Below are 17,261 nucleotides of genomic sequence, written 5' to 3'. Positions count from 1 at the left end.
GATAAGCGGAGATCGTCCCCTTGGAGCAGTCCGATGGTCCGTAATGGTTTCGTTAAATCGCCCGCAAATAGGCCGTAATGCTCACAGGGAAGAAAGGGGTTTCGACTGGCTGTATGAAACAGGAAAAAAGAAACGGAAAAGTATACTTAAATCGGGCGATCGACGGTTTCAGCTGATTCGCCGCTCAACGAAAGAAGAAGGAAAATGTTTGGGAAGGGGGTAAGGTCTGAAGGCTTGTTTTCAGGCTTCCATCCTAAATTCTGGGGGTCGAGGCTCGTGCAGAGACCTCCGCTAGTCAAAGGATTACAAACCCGCGAGCCCGAAAGTAAAAAGGGAGTTTCTGTTTGAGAGCCTTTTAATTTTTAAGCCCAGACAGACAGAGGCAGAAGGCCCAGCCGCGTAATGAATTCCGCGACGTCTTCGTGACGTCAGGTCGTCTCTATCGATCGCATCCTTAGGCACGCTCCTGGAGGATGCGCTTTGGCATTACCGGAGGATTAAGTGCCCTGCCTTACTCCACCGTAAATAAAGAAAAATCACGACTACGATGGTCGCTCGTCGCTCGATCACCCGCTCCCCTCGGGATCCGCTTGCTTCTCGACCTTGTCTCTGATTCGGTGTTTCTTGTAGGAGAATTTCTTGCTCGCCGAGTACCACGAGCCGTGGCCATTGTCGGCTATATCGTTTTACGCGGCCTGATCAGAGTCGAAGTGAACGGCTAGCAAGAAGATTTGAATAAACCTTACACATGCAAAAACACGCAGCGTTAATAGTTATTTTAATCTAAATATCGGTTTTGGTAACGTAACGTTGCCAAGAAATACTCACTTTTCTTATCGCCTCTTAATTTTGATTTGCAATTTATTCTTAAAATATGAATTATCGCATAATTTGTTAAAGTCTCCGTTACGTTTTAATGCTTCGTTAAGGATTCAGTAATGCATTCGATGATTAAAGAGGCTGCTATAATCAGCAGGCTGTTCAATTTTCCAGTAATTTCAGTAAACAAACAAAAACCAACTTGAAATCAATCAGAATGAAATAGCTTCTTGAATTTTAGTATAAATTCATGCTTAACTAATATTTGTAGTATATATATTGATCGTCTAAGAAATCTTTGATCGTCTAGGATCGTAGTTAGTGGACAATATAGATAGATATAGAGGAATGCGATCGGTTTCTTAACTTCGAAAGCGTTAATTTGCTCGAATGTTTACCGTGCTATTTGTAATCGCGATATATTGACGAAACCGAGAGCAATTGATAAAACGAGTATGTGACACTCGGATTTATATCAAATACGAAATCACGTATCGCGATACAACTGATATAGTTGTTATGACCGAAGATAAAACGACTAGTAGAAATTGAACATTTTTTACCAATGCCGGCCGTTTGAAAGCACGCAAACGCGTTACCGTGAATGTACGGGTCAGCTTCGTGTTAGGAAGTTTTGTCGTTGTGTGTACACGGTGCATTGTGCATGACCCTGACCCATCTTTCATATAGACCTCATCAACGTCTTCTGAGTCGAGGTATAGTCTGATCTAGATCAACGTCGACAATACGCATTGAACGAGGATAGAGGTATGCGGCGCGGCTTACCGGAAGCGACCGGTTTCAACCGTCCTCTTGCTATTTCTAACCTGCATTTCTTTCTTAATATTAGTCAAAACACGTTTCATTTATATAAGAAATCGATTTCTTTCGCTATCTTCCAGAAGTTTTTATTTGTTTTCTGGTCGGACATCTCAGACCATAACTAAGATAAGTATAAAGGGTTACCGACACGAAAATTCGATAAATTTAATTACAGGCGATATATGTGATTTCTCTTATATTCAGTTATTTTATTACATTGTTATAATTATCGTAATTACTCTATAACATAATACAACACGCGTGTTGTATACGTATATATAATTATGTTAAATTATATTTTAAGTGGTTGGCCCATAAGGCTATGTGTAGAAGAGGCTATGTGCACGAAGAACAGTCAGCATATAAAGTTACAGAGTTACATCTAATACGAAATCAAAGATTCACAGACGCAGCGTCGATTAAAACAGAGAATGAAAATAAATAAATATGTCGAACGCAGAGTTGTTATTTTGTGAGTATATATGTAAATATAACAATCAACGTATAATAAACGAAATAAGTGAAAGTGAAAGATTTACAAAATTAATCAACCAGGGGAACAATTTTGCAAGAGCTATCAATATATTTGTTCGCATTTATGTCGATAAAAGAATGCAAGGAATAGAAGGCCATTCGCCCTCGAGAAAAACGACGATTAGCATTAACTGTGGGTAATAATAATGATTCTAATGCAGCTCGTCCGGCCTTGATTCTTCTATTCTACGAATGCTGCGTAATTTAGCGACGCAAGTGGGTTGTAGCGTTCAGCGCGTCTAACAAAATTTGTCAATCTATTAGACCGATTCTCCAGGCTCTTGCTTTTTAATTTACCAGATCACCCGCACAATACGAACATTCTTATTGTGACGCGACCGCAACGTGATTAATACGTTTTCCTTACAGTCGTCTTCGTCATTTATTAGAAAACTTTCGATTTCACGCGTATTCCAAAAAAGGGAAAAAAGTATTAGACGCCGATGCTTCTCCGTTTAACGGACAAAACTGGTATTTTAAGATCGTATCTACGTTTGAGACGAGAAATAAAACTATCAACTGTATTTCTGCAATTTCAAGGGAACGATGTTGAGGGATTAGAATTCTGTTGAAATAGGTTATATATAATACTGATTTACAAGTTCTGCTCTTGATTTGTCTCGTTTGTTATACGTTTGAAGAGAAAGAGATCTTGTATTCGAAAGGTTATCTTAAATTACGTCAATTACTTTATTTTGAATAATCTCATAAGATTTGTCAATGCGTTAAATTTACCGAAAGAATGAATTGTGCCTTTACGACCGTTTACTTTTCCTAAATACGGTGCCAGAAAGATAGTCGTAATTAAAAGTTCTACACGTGTATCAGACAATTGTCTTATTTGTTGTTTCCATGAAATAGCCGGTAGTCCTCATTTTGCAAGAAGTTTTATGTTGCATCTGTTTTATAAATTGTGCAAGATTCGATACGAGGCAAGTAAACAGTACCATGCACAATGGTTCGTCGCTATGAATTTTCAATTGTTCTGTTCGCCAAACTAAGAGAACGTTCAACGAATTTCATAAGTGCTCAGCGTGTTCGTCTATATAATCGTCGTAAATCTACAATTAATCGATACCATTTCCTAATCAAATCTAATTGGCAAAGATCATCTATGACCCACCTATGAATCGAAGTAAAAACAATTTAATCACATTTCGATACTTTTTCGAGGAGTAGTTTGCAAACTTACGAAACATTAGGGAAATATAATTACCCTTATTCGTTAGATTTGAAGTTTTTATTTTATTAGAAATTTTGGTGTTCGATTACATCGTTGGCTTACAAGACCCAATTAGCGGAATAGAAGGAAAAGACGAGATCAGAACGTTTTGCTCGTTTAGTGACAAGATGATACTGTGTGTTAATTTATTGCCGCCTTATCGCAGATGTAAATTTTTGCCAACAAACAAAATGTCTGACATATGTTTGCAAACAAGAATACGAACGTCAGAAGAGGGATATTTCCTACAAGTCATGTCAAAATTGGTTAATAACTCTTTCGTGACTTGTACGTTTCTTTGTGTTTGAATGACATTGGCGTGATACCGTTATTCCTAACATTAGCAAGTAGGTAAGTAAAAGTGGTCGAAATATTAAACGAACCGGCTAGATATGATAGATAGCATCTGTTCGCTATGCTTTACGTATTTCCTTATTTTTCAGTTAAATTTCCTTGTTTCTATTAGTGCGCAAAGGTAACCACAAATCTGGAATATACGCTACATACATACGTTACTCGGTTACCGCAAGCAGAGACACGTGCATTCAGAATTCATACCCGGTTGGTAATATCGTTTAATTATCTTAGTAGCCGTGATAAGAAGATTTCAATCGGTTTCGCAATGTCTTCCATTTTTCTTACTCCAAGGTTACCGAAACTGTTTGAGTTAAACATTGTTGATTACTTGTTAAACAGAAAAAGAGGATCGTCAACGAATAAAGCTTCCTGCTTGTATTTTACGTACTTCATTTTTCGATAGCCGAATTTTGTATAAATCATACGGTTAAGAAATTGGATAGCAAAATCAGTCGAAATAAACCAAGTTAAGATTTCATGTATTTCAAAGGGTATTAAAATAGCGAAAGATGAGCGTCGTTTTTAAATACAAAGAAAACATTCTCATAAGAGACACAGTAACGCTTTATCGATGAAAACAATTACTGAACGTTAGAAACTGATCCTCATATCGCCTCTATCGAATAATCGTTTCTATATTTAACGAAACAATGATAAATATAAAATAAACATAGTCGAATTATGAGCAGCAGAGAAAAAGACTTTCAAACTAACATCGTGAAATTTCCCCGTTACCTAATACTTTAAAAAGCGATCTTTCTTTGTAGAAACGTATTCTTCATCGCGATGTGATTGTATTTTTCCGCTTTCTTTTTCCAGTGGTATACGGCCACTAATTAACGTGAATCGTACAGGTTAACGTGGAAAATCTCAAAGTATCTCGAGGTCGAAGCAACTACGACAACACGGCCGCAGGCCGATCCATTCTTCGATGGAAAATTAAATTTCAGCAATTAACCGCCAGCTATTAGCGGTATAGCTGTTTGGTGTGTGCCATTAGCAATGCGCGGGAATAGACGGAAGAGTTTACCAGCCGCGTAGTGTGCGCGTGTGTGTACATCACGTCGGCTCTATTAAATCATAATGGGTTCACAATGTGAGACTCTGCTCCCGGAGGTTGACTAGAAACGAGCATAGACACCATACCCAAAGCCGAGGCTTCGTCTATCTCGCTGAGATCTGCATCTTTCGACCAAGTCCTAGTTGGGAATACCCTTTTTAAGAATGAGACATTGGAGACAGCAGACGATGAGATAATTGGAGCGAATTTCACTTAATGTACCTTTATATTATCATAATTGCCAATAGACATACAAGAACCGACGTTGATACTTTTCTTTACCGGCCTATTTGTTTACCATAAATTTTCAATAATTTCTTGGAATTAAGCTCGAAGATTTTTTTCTTATCGGTGTTCTCTAGCACATTATAGTACGTATTACATTTCGTATTATCAAATATTGTCCTCTTGTTACTTATTATTATCTTATTATTATCACGAATCGTATTATCAGCCTTTTAGTGGGTTACATCCGAAGCATTCGAGTGATTTTTATTAAAAATGAGTTTGTAGCTTTCTTTAATACTCGTGGAGACATAAACGCTGGAGACAGCGGAATAAATTAACACTATGTTTCGCCGTTGTTTAGCGAAATATCTTTTTTATATCTAATCGCTAACTTTCCATTTACTAGAGAGAAATTGTAACTTTACCATCGTATCGGTAAAACATCGTATCGAAGAAACGTCATCGATCTTTTACTCGTCAATATAGTGCTCTGTTAGCCCACAATTATAAACTTTTCTTCAAGCTATTTTCTGTTTCCCATATAGCTATTCTATATAGAAAGTAATTTTCTAGTCTACATTGAATTAGCTCCGAAGTAACTTTCATTCTTATAAGGTCGCATTATCGACATGTCTCCGCAAATATAGATTATCAAAAGTAGACTTTTCAGGATGGAGTCAAATACAAATAAATTCTTCTGGTGTTTGAAGAACGGAGAGGAATACAAATAATGGAGGAAGAAAGAAGGCGTGCGCGCAAGAGAAAGGGAGTAGGCAATAGATCAGACAGTGAGCGAGGAAATAGAGGGGAAGGAGACACGATGTGATCGCAAGAGAGGTAGAAAATGTGCCCGCTAGATAACAGCAACGCGAACCGAAGTACCATAGATGCATCACAGTTCTCCGCGTCGTGATCCTCTGTCGTCCGATCGGTTCTTCGGGGTCGAAAGTGGGGATCCGTAGGAGATTTTGAACACGGTTTCATCTGTGTCGCTCTCAGAAGACAATTTCAGTCGAGAAGGAATATCGTTCGTTTTCGGACACAACATTTACACATTTTGCAAGAACCGTGTCGTAATTGCTTCGCGAGACGAACCTGCCACTCCATAGGATTCTTATAAATATTTTACTTACCCTTTCGGTGGCGTTCCGAGTATTGGTCCAGCCATTATCCTCAGTCGCTTTCGTTTCGACATAAAAATCTTTTTTATCTTACGGTAGGTGTGAGTGAATTTTGTAAGAGCTTTCATACTTTTGAATTTCGAAATTTACATCGATTGGTAATTATCGAATTCGACGTAGTTTTCTATCTTTACGTATCTCGTGTATTTATTTCTGGTATTACGTATTTTTATTGCCTTTTAAATATTTGAATTAGTTTAGCTAGGTTTAACCAGATTTCGCGATTTCTCTGGCGATTACCGTTAACGCTACTGAATGTTAGAAATAATTGTAAAAAGATAATATATTAACGATACCGGTTAAAAGAAGGCACAAATCTATTGCAAATAAATAAATAAAGCCAAATAATTATTTTGATGTAAAGATAAGGAAACGTTTGAGGAGTTACTTTTATCATTGAATGAACTTTGTTTTTATCGATTATATCTAAATTAAAACTAATATCCCCCGATTTGAGGCATATACAATAGTACAGAAAATTTTCAATTACATACGTAATTTCATACCTCCAAACGTCTGCTTTCATTAGTCATCTGTTCTTGTTATGTATCATCAAACTTCAAGACGTTTCGTATAACGTCAATATAAGATGTATCGCACATATGAAATGTCATTCTTAAGGTTTTCGTGAGTGATTAATGAAAGTGTACTCATAATTCTGTCCAAACAAATCATTAGATTTCTAATCTGACCGCGTGTATCTTCAGGTTAAAGGTCATCGACATATCTTGATCGAGTGTCAGAATCAGATCGACGCACGATCGGCTTTAACCGCGCGATACCGAAACATGGAGAACACGTGACCGTGGAAAAGTAAAACAGAAGTAGAGTGAGCAAAACGAGAAGCGCCGAGGAGCGTGTTGAAGGAAAAAAGCGATGCCAAGGGCCGCGAGAACAGCGGACGTCGATCGAAAACGTGCGATCAGCGATTGAGGTCAGAGCGATCTCGAAGCTGCAGAGTGGCTAAGTAGTCAACGCGTCGTCGACCAACATGAAAAATAACACGAACAACCACGAGAAGAACGGGCCGGAGAGCCTGAAGTTGTTGAGGGTACCGTCCACGCCGCCGACTACCCCAACGACGCCTACCACGCCGAGTTCGAGAGGTCTCGAAGACTTCTTCAGAGATTTACCCATCACCGACGAAACCTCCTGCGGGATCTGGTGTATACGGAGCCCGACCTTGCAGAGATTCGCTAATAAAAAGGCTTATGTGTTTCTGTACGGTGTGCTTGGATGTATATTCTCGGCGAGTTACGCGTATTTCAACGGTACTATTACTACCATCGAGAAAAGATTCAAGATACCTTCGAAAACGACAGGTGAGAATCGATAAACTTTGACGAAGACGAAATAACATGGTGTGCTTCTTAACATTGCACGATTTTCAGTCATCAGCTGAAAGACTATTGTACGTAGAATACATGCAAGCGTGTAAATTTTCTAATCGAGTTTAGGTGCGAAGCTTTTTACAGTTAGTAGAATGGGAATAGTTCAGATCTTAGATAGGTACGTTGAAAGAATTTTTTCTTTTCATTTTAATTTAAAAGCACACCTTTATAATGGTAAGTTTTATGTTAAATAATCAGGTTCATATAAAGAGTAGTTATATATTTTCAAGTATCGTAATACGACATGGATCAAAATGATTTCTCTGCGATAATGCATATGATAGCGAATGATCCATTACCTTTGAGAGGTTTGCTAAACGGACAAGAAGTATGCGATGTCCTTTTTAACGTGTATCGATTGTTTGTACTTTATATCATGAATCAATAGGAGCGAGGCAATTTAATTATTTCCACTGATCCAGAACATTAAACATGCATTTTTCTTTCTAGGTCTTATCTCTGTGGGTAACGATATCTCGCAACTGTTTGTATCCGTGGTCCTGTCTTATTACGCAGGAAGGGGTCACAGGCCTCGATGGATCGCATTCGGGATTTATACTGTGAGTTTTAACGAAACAACTTGCTCGTTCACAGTCACTTAAAAACATCCTGAGTTATTTATATACATATGTACTTGATTTCTTTCTCTCTCTCTCTCTTTTCTCTCTCTTTCTTTCTCCCTCTCTCTCTTTCGCGAAGACCGAGGAACGCAGAGAAAACTATCAACTATCGGCACACGCCCCGAAGAATGAACTAGGAGACGTCATAAACCAGCGGTTGGTCAGTTCTTAATTAAATTAGGAAGCGTTGAAATCGTAGCTCTACGCTCATTCACGCCTCTTTCCATCGTACTCTCGCCACAGTATGCTTAGCTAAGCACTCCATTCATTGGGTAGTGAAAAGGCGCTGCTGGTATGCGTGAACCAGCTCGCGTCACGTATTTTCAATAATTATGTTGAAATAATTCGCGTTTAATTAGAAGCCAATTTGTACCGCGTCTATTTGGAGCATTCAAAATTCTGCTTAGTTGTATTACGCATAATTAATATTTACGGAAGTATGAAAATATGACGTTACCATGCCAAATAACGTGGAATAACAACGTATCTGTATCAGTGACATTTCGCTCGATGTTTAGGTAACTGAAAGAACTTCTCAGTTGCATCGTTTAAAAAAATTATTGCTTTTTCTCCTCTTCCTTTTCTTATTTTAGTCTATTTCTTTTCATATTGATTTGTAAACTATTATCAGTAGAAACATTTTTAAACGCAAGATAAATTTATATATCGGTATATTACGTGAAAGAAGGTATGTAATAAAGCAGAGTGACATATAAAAATCTGGGGATCAGTTTCTATCGACATAGTTTTAGTCAAGAATTGCTTGCGCATGGTAAAAAGGTATCTTTACACTCTGCTTACTCCGCACTAATCGTATTCAATGAAACATCGATTTTTTAAGAACCAGTGACCCTTAAGAAATTAATAAATCATCGAATATTTGATTTTCTAATGTAACAATATAGAATACATAGAAAATTAAATTTAACAAAAGTTATGTTTCTTTTTTTATGCGTATGTAAATGTAAGTGTATATATAAAACTAAATAACGTTAATAGGGTAAAAAATCATAGACCTTATAACATTTATAGGTTTTTCATAAATTAATTATTAAATGACGATTAATTCATATCCCAATTGTTTGAGATTGTTTTTGAGTCCTTCAGCATCTTTCGTTACGTCTTTTCGACGAATTAATTACTCAACGTTTATCTCGCATAAGACAGTCGAATACGCGATGAATTATTGTCAGAGCAATCGTTAGATAACGTCTCGGTAACAGTAACGGTAAACATGACTTGTAGACAATCGTGTCTAACGATCGTGGATATAACAATTTCATGAAGTGCATGGCATTTTCCAGGCTGATTTTATTTAAGGTATCCACTCAAACTACCAAAGCAATACGATTCATGATAACCAGCAATCACAAAAAATATGCAATATAAATCTTCAGAATCTTCATTTTATTTGATCTTCATATTGCACTGAATCATTGTCAACCAAGATATCGTGTCTAGATACCTTTATCACGTTTACAATTTTTAATAAATTGACACTCTTGCCAATATACTATACACCCACATGATTTATAAGGTTTCAGTATGGTGGAATATAATGAAAATTATGCCATTTCTTTTCGCAAATTCTAATTATGCCTATTTTTCGAATACAAAGGCAAGTTTATCATTCAGAATTAGTTTATAAGATTTGAGTGTTAACAATAGCATACTTTGGCTCATTGTCGATCGAATCGTATCTACTTTTCTGTCATTAGAAAATTTCTTAAATTTGAGGAAGATATGAAAGTATCGTTATTGATATGCATGACTTCTCTTTTCAATCGTATGTTAAGGACTTCTTTAAAATATTGAAAATCTTCTTTTTTCGATTGAAACTAAAGCGAGACCGAAACTTGAAAAATGCGCACACTACAGTAAGCTCAAATAATTGTTGAAACGTCGGATAATTTAGTCTTGTTCCTTGAGTAGATAGCATTTAATCGATTAATTAGGGAAAGTTTGGAAATGAACGTTTTTCAAGATTTTTTAAAACTATTATCTCTGTACTTATGACTATCAACAGCACAAAGTGAAAAATAATAATTGGATTGATATGGAATAAATACAGAAAAGGAAAGTAAAAAACTTCACTTATTACCAAGAATGGTAGTTATAACACTGAAAAATGTAACTTTGTTACGAAAGACGTAATAACACGTCAGCAGTTATTAGTGTGTCAAACATCGGTCATCGATAATATCCATATTTTAATATCGTAATTAAACTAATGCGAACAACTTATGAAACAAACGAATTATTCCTGTTGTAGGAAGCAATAAAAAAATTTACTTGCTTTGTTCTTTAGGTAGTTCTCTTTTGCTGTTTAACGATGCTGCCGCATTTCTTATATGGTCCCGGAGAAGACGCTCTTTTGCTCACGAAAGAATACGGAGCGAAACCGCAAGCTGAAAACTCGAGTCATATACCTGATAAATACCGGAAGTTTTTATGTTTGGGGAAGGAGAGTCGAGAGAATGAATGCGACGATGACGATGGAAATTTCGCGCCTCAAGTGTTGCTGTTTATAGCGCAGCTAGTATCAGGAGTTGGTGGTTCACTTTATTATACTTTAGGAGTATCCTACATGGACGATAATATACAAAAGTCAAAGACGCCAGCTCTAATCAGCTTTTCGTACTTCTTGAGAATGTTGGGGCCGGCCATTGGTTATGGTCTAGCTTCGTTTGCCCTCAAATTCTATATCAGCCCTACATTGACGCCTACGATTACAACACAGGATCCAAGGTACGCTAAATAATTCATAAAACAGATGGATAGTTCGATTTTTTTTGCAATGAAAAATAACATCGTCAGAAAATCGAGTGATGGAGTAATAAAATCGCTTAAAGTCAAATTTCAGAATATCAAATTGAAATATATATGATACTATTAGCACAATGACTCGCAAAAGTATTTAAATACATAGCTTTCCTTTTTAATATCTATATTATATTTACAATTGGCTTACGTTTACAACTGAAATCACAATTTTCTGCCATTTTTGATAGAACAATGTTGTACGATTATTATTTTAAATTATATTATTATTATAAAAAAGCCGATGTATAGTAAAACGAAAGAGAAACGGAATATTAATTAACCATAAAGCTATATAAACGGATGATGCTTCTAAGAATTGGAAATTATTATTAAGCATATTCTCAAAATTTTGGCTTACACCATTAGAATACTCAGTCTGTTATATAATTATGAATTAAAACTTTCCTTTATGTGTCTTTAAAGATATATATAAATCTCTCTCATTTATTACAACAAAATATCAATAAGGAATTCGATCATACTTAACGCGTTAACTGTCATGGAAGTCATTCATCAGTCAGATCAGGAATGATCGGCGAGATCAAGAAATCAATTATAGTTATCTAAATCAAATGCCATAAAGTTTTGAATATCTTTGATGTTACGATAACAGTATAAAGTAATAGACGCACCATGAAGTGCTTAAATAATTTGATTGTTTATAATAAAATACGTTACCACCTGATCATATAAAAAACATATATAATTCGTTTTGTAGTTAACGTGTCAATATTGCGCGAAATAAATTTGATAGCGGTGTTACTTTTTTCCCTATATCATGTGTGTAGTTAAATTTTCTATTAGTATATCTATATTTACTATTAATAAGATGAACTTACTTTTACATTTTTCTGCTTAATTTTTGTTACTTTTTTTCCTATATTATTTGCGTAGTTAAATTTTCTATTGGTATATCTATATTTTCTATTAATAAGATGAACTTATTGATGCCTGAACGTTAATAGGTGGCTAGGTGCCTGGTGGCTGGGTTGGATTATCCTAGCGTTCCTTCTTTTCGTCTTCGCAAGCATCATCGCGCTTTTCCCCAAAACGCTGCCCAGAGCTGCAGCCCGTAAAGCATTAGCGTTGGAACGAAACAAATCGGGAAGCAATATAAAAGAAGACGAGGAACCAGAGTTACCCGCATCTATCTCGGACATGTTGAGAACGTTCAAGCGACTGCTAATGAACACTACCTTAATGTGTAACAACCTAGCAACTGTCTTCTACTTTATGGGATACATGCCTTACTGGATTTTTATGCCGAAATATATTGAAACACAGTACAAACAATCCGCTTCCGTTTCCTCGTTAATTACTGGAACGGTCGGTTTGGTCTTCAGTGCTTTTGGAATTCTTCTGTCCGGTTTAATCATCTCCAAGTATAAACCCAAGGCCAGATATTTGGCCGCGTGGAACGTGATGGTTGGCGCTATATCGGTCGTAGGGATGATCTCTTACGCGTTCCTTGGCTGTTCCGCCAACGACAATCAAATTACAGTTCAACCGGATGGCGCCCTGAAGACTCTACTACCGTGTAACGAACAATGTCATTGCGATTACGTTACTTACAACCCTGTTTGCTCGGAACATGGGAAAACCTTTATTTCAGCTTGTCACGCTGGATGTCGCAATATAAAGGTTCGATATCGCATTTTTTATAAATTTAAATTAATACCTTTTTTATCGAAGTATTGAAACTACTTTTAAACTAACGCTTTTACTGCATCATCTATTTTATTTTTTACGATTTTGTTTAAAATTCCAAGTCCAAAAGGGAAAAACGAGGAACGTGATAAAATAGTTTTGTTTCGGAAGTTCATTCGTAAAAGAACAAGATTTAATGAATTTAACTATATCCTTTACAGTATGAGGTTTATGCTTCTATTAGGTGTCAGAAAAATTATGGACAAAGAAATAATTGTTATATATTACATTAATTTGTCTATCAGTCGAACATTGCAAGTTTCTATTATTATAAAAACAAGGTCAGTTATTTCGATATCGAGATACAATAGGACCTCGATTTTCGATTCGAATCGAACGTTCGATTATCCAAACCACATCGATCAGTAGAGAAAAGCGAATATATGTATATTCTAAATATGCCTGTTCAATGCCGAGAACAGAATGTAGTGTACGCGATGACAATGCCAATAGAGTACATGAAATTACAGCAGGAAGTACGAAATCTTAATATATTTGAACGATACACTGGACAGATTGAAATATGTAAGTAACGAAGAAATTTTTGAAAGAGTTAAAGGAGGATTTCACAATGGTGAAATAGCAATGAAACAGATGATGTTTTTGTAAAGGATATTGAAGATATTCACACATTCAAAAATATTCATAGCAACATAGACAAGTATTACATGATATGAAAGATAAAGATAAGAGAAAAGTAATCCTCTAGAATTACTTATTTAAAAGAAAAAAGAAAAATTAAAAAATATTCCCCGTTTTCCCCTAATCATTTAATTCGAATAACGTTTAAATACTCAGTTCGTAATAAACGTTTGTATTTGAATAAGACGATTAAAAGAAAAAGAAAATTTATAACTTAGACGCGTATTTTAATTTCAAATTTTAATAATTTATTAATTTTGTAAATGCATAATCGTTACATTTCTATCCAATTATTTCTAGATGCAGGCTAATGGTAGTAAGATGTACACGGAGTGTAGCTGTATCAAACCAAAATTCGCACGTTTGCCATTTTTGTTTGCAAACAATAATTTTACGTATACAACAGAGGATCCGCTTGAGACCCCAGAACCTGATGGGTCAGCTCCTTTAGGCACCGCGGTACCGGGAGCCTGTCCCGTGGATTGTATGCATAAATTTTACGTCTTTCTGGCTGTGGTTTGTCTGCTCAAGTTCAGTGGCGCAACTGGAAGGGCGTCGAACTTCTTAGTTTCCGTTAGATGCGTCGATGAGAAGGATAAAACAGTGGCTATGGGCTTTGGATTAATGATTATGAGCTTATTTGCGTTCATACCATCTCCCATCTTGTTTGGATTTATTTTAGGTAAGACACGTTATTTAAAGAGAATAGAAGTTTTCTCGCTATACCATATGGTGTTTCGATTGGTTTTGACTGAACATTGTCAGTACGTTTTATAAATATAAGTAGATGTTATCGAATTTTACTAAATTTACTGTAGCTAATAAAATTTTAGAACGTAATATCTAATTTATCGAATATTATTTGTATAGTAGATTAAAAGTGTATGATATAAATTGCACTAGAACTTATATTTAATGCGAGAGAGTTTGATATAAACATGTCTACTGTATATGATAAAGTTTTACGGTATGATATGGATATTAAATATTTACATAAACATAGACCATTTGGTGCCTGTTTTTGGTGCCTTGAAAAGATTATAATAAATATGTAAAAGAGAGGGAACGATATTTCGGTTTCCAACAGCACTTAATTTTAAAATGTTAGATTTTTAAAAATACTAACTTTCGAACTTTTAACGAAGATTTTGTATTGATCCACTGTGACGATAATGTGATGTGAAGATTTTTACTGTTATAATTTTTTAATGAGGCTTCAGAAAAGAAAAATGTTTCTAGAATAACTTCTTATTATTTAGTCTCACAGAACATATTGGCAACGTTAATCGAAAAAGAACTAGGATAGCCGATATACAGAAAATACAATAGTAAAGTATATAAAACAGGTTGCGACAAACAAAATAACACAATTTCAAATTGTCATATAAGAGATGGAAAATTTATTTTAATGAATGAAACATTTAGACTATATTATTCAAAATGATGTTCAATCTGTAACATTAGCTAATAATCTGTATTTAATCACAAGAAATCAAATATTTATTTATATATACATTGCATATTTCCGTTTTCTGTTTAACGTGCGTTTGTCATTTATTCGACTAAAGATTGGCTAAATATTTCTCATTACATATTTGCCCACAGATAAAACGTGTCTTGTTTGGGGAAAAACATGTTCGGGTACAGGAAATTGTTGGCTCTATAACGGGGAAACGTTGAGATATCTACTGAATTTTACAGCAGCCAGTAAGTTTGTTCGATTCATTTTGGAAATGTTAACTCAGACTAAGCAAATATTTCACTTCCAAAGTAATAAAATCATATATCAAAACATTTTCGTGCGACTTTTTGCATTTATGCTCGTTATCAAAACGTCTTTAATTCTTTTATTGCACTTACGAATAAATCGAAAAGTAAATGGAAAATATGCTATTATTGTGAAAATGCCAAAAATCGCACGAATTGTATTTCGTATCAAATATCGTTTGAAATTTCGACTTATGCTACATAATATTCTACCTTTAGAATAATAATAATCCGTCTCGCAAGATAAGTTCGTTAGCATTATGATATTTTTCTTCTTAGCATTCGTAACGATTGGTACGTTATTTGACGTGGGTGTCTGGTATTTCGTGAAAGACGTAAAAATCTTCGACGAGGAGATCGAGCTGAAAGACATAGCCGAAGAATCGGGAGAGACACTTTGAAACTGAGCCACCAACGATCGAGCTAGATCGCTTCGTTTCAAGGAAAGGTGGAGTTAAGGTTGAGGGACGAAGTCATTGGTGAAGAGCAAAAAAAGACGGGAGCGTTGGAAAAAAGGAGAGCCGACGAATAAAGACTTTACAAGTACCTTAAGCAACTTTTTGGATATTTAAACGCTCGTAGTACCTCAGGTAGAACTTACTGTTGACTAGTTCACTCGTGAGGCATAGTATTTGAAGAAGAAAATGAATTTCATTTTTTACTGTCGCCGTTTTATTACCATAATTAATAATAGTTTTCATCGCTTATGAGAAGCCTGAAACCCTCCTATCAGATACAAACAGCGTAAGAGGATACGAATGTAAAGAGGCTCACCAATAACAGTACGAGACTTTCGAATTAGTCATAAACCTGCGTTTCGTGTACAAAATATAGTCTAAAGATGAAACTTTCAATCTATTGGTGAAAGGAGGTTTTTTTTTTTAATTTTTAATGGAATAGCGTAGCGTAATGTGTCGTGTTTCTTCAAATCAACGAAGCGTTGCCATGTTTTAGAATAATATTAAGATGAAAATCTGTTCGAATACGATCATTATATATATACATATATTTTTTACTCGATGCAAACTAATTTACGTAACATAAACTCGAACGCAAAAGCTGAGGAGTCATTGAAATTATATCGTATTAATATCGAGGTTCGATTGGTTGCAAATAATCTGTCAATTGACTTTTTTAAATCGTTAAAGGAGAAGGAAATTAATAAAAGTACATAGTATGAAAACATTCGGGTATATTTAATTTTTATTTGCAGCACAACTCGGAAGAATGTCACTTAATAAAGATACGGTGTTATGTGGAATTCTGTTGTTGTATACAATCCCTGTTAAAAATGAAATTGATGTCGTTAACGATAGAAACAAGCAATAAATTTGGGGGTTTCAATTTGAAATAGAAACTTATTATTTTGAAATTTTTATTTTAATAGTATATACACATGTTTCAATAAAACAATTTTACCTACACCAATCTGTATTTAAAACAACCCGACTTATTATTTGTAAGGATGATTCTTTATCTTTGAAATTCGAAAGAGATACTATATACCTATATATACCTACTTTCTAATTAACGAATTAAAATGGTACATTGATTTGCACAATTACAGTTTAAAATTTGGTAGTTGATTTTCATTTTTGTTTGATTTACGCGATTGTATAAACCGCGAGTTTCATTCAAAGACGAATAAATGAGACGAATAAGTTAATTAATAACATATTTGAATAATTTCGTAATAAATAAATAAAAGAATTTAACAGATATATTAAACGTTGTAGTATTCGTATTTTATACATAGATATATCAAAGAATAACAATTTGAGTCAAGATTTTTATTATATTTTTGTTGAGTCACATTTTTAATACATAACCAGTGTATAAAATAGTTTATTAAGGTAAGTTAGGTATATTCTGCCTGAAATACATAAAATTAAATAAAAATGGACATATTATACAGTGTTTATATAAAAATATTTATAAATAAAGAAATTACTATAATTTTAGATATTATTATTAATTATATGAATATATATGAAATGCATCGTCATATATATCAACAATTTAATTTTTCCGATTACTCTTTAATTTTATTTTAATTCGTTCGTCGTTGGCAGTGTTATATAAAATTAA

The 17,261-nt window shown here is 34.8% G+C and overlaps 1 protein-coding gene across 2 annotated transcripts; it reads left to right on the top strand.

The window, feature by feature from the left end:
* The first annotated feature begins 1,344 nt into the window (after positions 1-1,344).
* Positions 1,345-16,597, top strand: LOC126923093 (solute carrier organic anion transporter family member 74D). 2 transcript variants are annotated; one of them, XM_050736148.1, is made up of 8 exons: positions 1,345-1,587; positions 6,931-7,545; positions 8,065-8,174; positions 10,543-10,982; positions 12,023-12,698; positions 13,707-14,088; positions 15,012-15,113; positions 15,453-16,597. In XM_050736148.1, exons 2-8 carry the CDS (start codon positions 7,215-7,217, stop codon positions 15,572-15,574), a joined length of 2,163 nt encoding a protein of 720 aa, XP_050592105.1. In that variant the 5' UTR covers positions 1,345-1,587; positions 6,931-7,214; the 3' UTR covers positions 15,575-16,597. The 2 variants fall into 2 exon arrangements, with proteins under 2 accessions (XP_050592105.1, XP_050592095.1); XM_050736138.1 differs by lacking the exon at positions 1,345-1,587 and adding an exon at positions 5,874-6,258.
* The last annotated feature ends 664 nt before the right edge of the window (positions 16,598-17,261 follow it).

The sequence above is a fragment of the Bombus affinis genome, chromosome 2, assembly GCF_024516045.1.
Source record: "Bombus affinis isolate iyBomAffi1 chromosome 2, iyBomAffi1.2, whole genome shotgun sequence".
Lineage (NCBI taxonomy): Eukaryota > Metazoa > Arthropoda > Insecta > Hymenoptera > Apidae > Bombus > Bombus affinis.
This window is presented reverse-complemented; position numbering and strand designations above follow the sequence as displayed.